The 5,795-nt window shown below is 38.6% G+C and overlaps 1 protein-coding gene across 1 annotated transcript; it reads left to right on the top strand.

Moving 5' to 3' along the window:
• Window positions 1-3,503: 3,503 nt before the first annotated feature.
• On the top strand, window positions 3,504-5,396 carry LOC149152533 (uncharacterized). The gene has a single exon (XM_089443512.1). The coding sequence runs from the start codon at window positions 3,504-3,506 to the stop codon at window positions 5,394-5,396; it is 1,893 nt and encodes a 630-aa protein (XP_089299638.1).
• The last annotated feature ends 399 nt before the right edge of the window (window positions 5,397-5,795 follow it).

The following is a 5,795-nucleotide window of genomic DNA, read 5'->3' as shown; positions in this document are numbered from 1 at the left end:
GATGGTGTCTTCCTTGTTGTAGGTTTCCTGGGTATGAGAGTGACTTGCGAGAGAGAGTGATGCAGGAGCATTCAGAACTGTTCATTAAGCGAGGAATCCAAAGAGGAGCAAGGAGGAGACGTGGACCATCGGAGCAAAACAGGGGACAAATTCTATTAAAATAGAGCTTAAATGATGGAATGGATAAAGTCTCTCGAAGACATAATCAAATGTAATATGCCATATGTATGTATGCATGTAGAGAGAATTAGGGACAATTGAGTGGTCCATGGAGAGGATTTGGTCGGATCCTTTCAGTGATCCGATCCAATATTTCTCATATATATGATGAACCTGCGTGTTCAATAGAGGGTAATATAGAGCAATAGATAGAAATTCGTGAAAACAGAGTGCTCAAAATGTAGTTGAGAGGAGAAATCATTCTAAGGCTGAAATGCCTTAGATCTATAACTATGTCGTGTATAATATAAAGTTTGTTTAAGTGTTGAATTGTGTGATTGTGTGTTGTTGATAGATAGTCTGAATATTCTGTGCTGTAGGTTTGATAGACCATCGATCACTGTAAGGATTGATGGTGATCCAATGATTGTATGGTGTATTGTGGGTAGACAGAGTTTGGTGGTAGAACTGTGTTTTAAGCGCAAAATCCATCAAATGGCAGACGAATGAGAGAATGCACAGGATCCGTTGGATCTCAAAGATCAATGGTCCAGATCAAAATACAGAGGAACCTGAGGGAACCATCAGAACCGTCTGATGGAAGAAATCAATGGTCATTGCATGGTGGAAGAGCGTGGAAGTTAATTCGCGATGAAAGTGGTTTTGCAATAGTGGAAGTGGTATTTCAGGTGAGCGAAAAGTGGTAAGTGGTATTGAAGGGTGAGCACCCAATTCCACTAACTGAGTGACACGTAGTAGTGAGGAGGAGAGAGGAAACCGCTTTATCGAGCTGTTAATCCTCGTGCTTGTTGTCTACTCAAAATCATCGTGGACCATTGGATCCGCAAAGTATAGATCAATGGTGGAGGATTTTTCGAGCAATTTTTTTGATCGGTTAAATCAACAATCGTCGGATCGAAGGTCAGGATCGACGATCGCGATCTAGTCACTGATCGCAAATCAGAGAATGGAAAGCACAATGGATAGTGGGAATTGCGATATCGTCGTTAAGTTGATGAAGATGATCGTAAATCGGAGAAAGTGAAGCGACATGCGATAATGCAAAGAGGCGATGAGCAAAACTGACGATAATTGTGAATGTGGTTTTATAATATTTGAAGTCTGGCCCTATGTGTTTCGGGTTAGGTTTTCTGTGTAGTTCTCGTGTAACCCGATAGAGTGAATGGTCCCAGGTTCTAAGGCTTAAGCACATATTTAACGCTTCCAATAATTAGTGGGCCATAACCCACAGGGTTTAGGATCGAAATTTATAAAGAAAGGGGAAATTGGCCTTACCCCAAAATCTCCTTTCATCATTTTGTATCAGAGCAGGGAAAGGATTTCCTGCGAGAAGGAAGAAGAGTGCAAGCAGAAGGAGAAGATGTATAGTTGTTGAATTATGGTGAGTTTATGGTCTTTACTATTGTACAGATAGCAGAAACGGAAGCGGAGAAGACTTGCAGCAACCTAGAGCAAGGAGTGCTGATGGAGGAGCATCAAGCACTTAGCCAGAAATGTGACATCTTGGTCACCTGTTGTGGCTAGTTAAAAATAAATTAGACTTAGAAATAGTTTAAATAATATATTTTATTAAATTTGCTATTTATTTTAGGAGAATTGTTAGTTGTTTTATATTTAATTAAATATGGCATAATAATAGAGTTGGTTTCTTTCCCTGTGTGGAATAGAACCAAAATAGGGATAAATGCTAAATAATAGGGGGGTATTAGTTTGTTGAGAAACTCTAGAAGAAATCTATTCTGAGAAGAATAATTTCTCATATTTGTATAAATTAGAGAAAGGATGAAGGTGTGAAGGGGGTTTTTATTCTATGATTTGTAGAGCGAAAGCTCAGATGGAATAAAGGATGGTGTTTTGTGCAGAACATTGGCCTTTTATAGCATAAAAGAGGCCAAAAGCCGATTTCTATTTGTTTTTATAAATGTGACTGTGATATATATAATCGAATAAAAATATCGTTTATTTAAACATTTTTTATCAAAGAAATTGGTTGATGTGGTTTTTGAGTTGTGTTTCTGTTGTAGATTCTGTGTTTTATTTCACTTTCAGCGCTGTTGAATTTGGTGAGTTTGAAAGATGTTAATACAGGAATCCAGAATTGAGTTAAGTTCGGTTTTGAATTGAATCAGCAAGAAAGTCTGTATTGGCGTTGTGTAAACTGGCAACAATCAAGGGAAGATATATCGTGTTAGTTGTAACGGTTTGACGTAATTGACATCGGAGCGGAAGTAACGACATGTCCCATCCTATCGCAATAAAACCAGAAGTAAGATTAAATTCAGTTTTAAATGAATGCAGTTCCAAAATTATCGCATCAGCGATGTAATTTCTACGAGGGATGAATGACATGTCACTCCAGTGAATCTGCGATCCCAAATAGTGCGTGCATTGGTGTTATGGACAGGAAAAAACATTGGTGAGTCGTGATAACTGGATATCACGTCCAAGACCAGTAAAAAGGAAAAACGCAGATCTCTTATGATATACAAAAATTTATGTATGCTGCAAATGTTTTTTTAAATAGTGGTTTGTATATGTTATATGTTTTTAAAAGAATTGTATGTGTTGTGCCCTGTATGAATGAAGCAAAGGAATTCAGTTCCTGTGTTTTAGTTTGAAACATGATTTCTATTTCGGCATTCCGGCATTTTAGAAGTCAACAAGATCTTTTTTTTGGTTGTATACTGACAGCCATTGCGTGTAATATTAAAAGAGTGCACTCAGAGTTTCAGGTACATCATTTTTGGTATCAGAGCCTGTTAAGCTGTTTTGAAGTATTGCAGAGAATGCCGCCAAGAAGGGGAATTGGTCGAGGGAGACCAGAACCAAATGCAGTTCTGTTGGAAGAAATGCGGAGATTGCGTGAACGAATGGAAACAATGGAAGCAGCCCAAAGAAGAGCGCCTGATGATGGAGCTGAGAGTTCTTCAGAAGAATCTGATGCAGATGTGGAAGCAGAAGAAGAGAGCGAAAATGTCAAATTCATGAAGATGCTGGCAAAAGTTGGAAGCAAACCTAAGATAGAAATTCCTATGTATGAAGGGAGTCTGAATGCGGAGGAGCTTATGGATTGGATCAGATCCATAGATCAGTACTTTGACTATGAAGAGGTTGAGGAGAATAAGAGGGTGAAGTTTGCAGTCACTAGACTAAAGGGTCATGCAGCCATCTATTGGGACGAGTTACAGACATCAAGAACAAGAAAAGGGAAATCTAAGATTAAGCAGTGGGATAAAATGGTCAGAAAACTGAAAGCCAAGTTTTTGCCTAAAGACTATCATTTGAATATTTTTAAACAGATGCAAAATCTGAAGCAGAAAGGAATGTCTGTTAAGGAGTATACAGAAGAATTCTACAGGTTAAGTATCAGAACAGGGCATGTAGAAGATGATTTGGAGAAAGTAGCTAGATACGTTAATGGTTTGAGGTATGAAATACAGGATGAGATCAGCTTATTGAATTTGAAGTCGATTGAAGATGCCTATCAAGCAGCCTTGAAGGCAGAGGAAAAACTGGTACGCAAACAAAACCAGAGGAACAGAGGTAAGAATCCGGCAAAAGAAGGGAGAACATTTGAATCCAAAATTCAACACTCTCAAAATGAGACAGGGAGTGCGAGCAATAGAGCACCACAAAGAGGAGATTCTGGCCATGGAAGATTCATGCCCAGAGGCAGAGGGCGAGGAAGAGATGTACGATGTTACATATGTGGTGAATGGGGACATATACAATGGGATTTCCCTCATCAGAGATCAGCAAACCAGCGCAATGTGAATGTTGCTGAAGCCAAAGAGGAGATTCGTCAACCTGAAGCTAAAGAGGAACCACCAGAAGACGGAGAATCCCTGTTACTGAAGAGGGTATTACTGGAAGGAGCTAAGGAAGCCAAAGAACTAGTTCAAAGAAAGACTTTATTCAGAACTATATGTAAGTCAAGGGGTAAGTGTTGCAAATTGGTAATTGATAGCGGTAGTACTGACAATCTTGTTTCTACAGAGATGGTGGACAAGTTGAAGTTGGAGAGAACAGTACACCCCACTCCTTATAAAGTATCGTGGCTTCAAAAGGGCCATCAAATTTTTGTAACTGAACAATGTCAAGTTGAAATTCAGATTGGTACTTATAATGATGTCATTTTATGTGATGTAATGCCGATAGATGTATGCCACATATTGCTAGGGAGGCCTTGGCAATTTGACCGAAATGCCATACATGATGGCAGAAGAAATACTTATACTTTGGAGAAAGATGGGAATAAGCATACACTACTGCCGTTGAAAGCTGAAGCTGATAAAGAAGCACCTGGAAACAGTGTTACATTGATGAATGAGAAGATCCTGTTGCAGGAAGATGAGAAGGGTAAGGAGATGCATCTTGCTAGTGTGGGAAAACCCAAGGTAATTTTAACTTCTACAAGTTTAGAAGATTTACCTGAAGAGATTCAGAATTTCTTGAATGATTGTGTTGATATTGTTGTGGATGAGTTGTTACCCATCAGGAGTATTAGTGAACATAATGATTTAATATCGAGAGTCAGTCTATCGAATAAAGTATCCTACAGGGTAATGCAGGAAAATGTCGAAGCTGGAACACAAGTGAAAGAGTTGATGGATAAATGGCTAATGAGTGGAAGCCTTAATCCATTTGCTGTGCCAATAGTACTCAGTCTGAAGAAAGAAGTTGAATGGCGCATGAATCCAAATTCTCGAGCCTTATATAAAATCACCATCAGGGTGAAGAATGAAGATTTGAAGGAATATGCAGTCTCTAAAGAAGAGTTGAAATTGGATCCGAAGAAAATCCAAGTAGATGTGAATTGGCTAACTCCTAGAAGCATATTTGAGGGAGATGTCAAAAGCAGATGGCAGGAATGCAGTAGCAAAGACAAGCAGCGAGCAGATATGAGGAGGCGAAAAAAGGAATTCCAAACAGGTGATTTAGTCATGTATTGCAGAATGGTACCTATAGTAAAAGCCAGAAGAAGAACCACAAAGAGATGCCATAATAGACGAAAGCCCAAAGCAAGAAAAAGGAGAAAGAAAGGGCTAAAGAGAACCAGGAGTCAGACTCATTGTCAGTATTTGACCAAGTGGAAAGAGGAACCAGTAGAGGACGTCAGTAGAGCTACAGAGAATGGGGATCAACTCCAAAAAACTACAAGATCAGTTTTCTTCCCCAAGAGTCTGATGCAGGAGCATCAAGCACTTAGCCAATAATGTGACATCTTGGTCACATGTTGTGGCTAGTTAAAAATAAATTAGACTTAGAAATAGTTTAAATAATATATTTTATTAAATTTTCTATTTATTTGAGGAGAATTGTTAGTTGTTTTATATTTAATTAAATATGGCATAATAATAGAGTTGGTTTCTTTCCCTGCGTGAGATAGAACCAAAATAGGGATAAATGATAAATAATAGGGGGTATTAGTTTGTTGAGAAACTCTAGAAGAAATCTATTCTGAGAAGAATAGTTTCTCATATTTGTATAAATTAGAGAAAGGCTGAAGGTGTGAAGGGGGTTTTTAGTGTGTGATTTGTAGAGCGAAAGCTCAGATGGAATAAAGGATGGTGTTTTGTGCAGAACAGTGGCCTTTTATAGCATAAAGGAGGCCA

The sequence above is a fragment of the Pinus tabuliformis genome, chromosome 9 (assembly GCF_031772625.1).
Source record: "Pinus tabuliformis cultivar Carrire ecotype Pingquan chromosome 9, CPIR1, whole genome shotgun sequence".
In the NCBI taxonomy this organism is placed as follows: Eukaryota; Viridiplantae; Streptophyta; class Pinopsida; order Pinales; family Pinaceae; genus Pinus; species Pinus tabuliformis.
Note: the sequence above shows the minus strand (reverse complement) of the source record. Positions and strands in the feature narration are given on the sequence as shown.

Excerpts from the sequence above, each read along its gene's own strand:
- LOC149152533 (XM_089443512.1), top strand. The coding sequence starts at position 3,504 with ATGTCTGTTAAGGAGTATACAGAAGAATTCTACAGGTTAAGTATCAGA.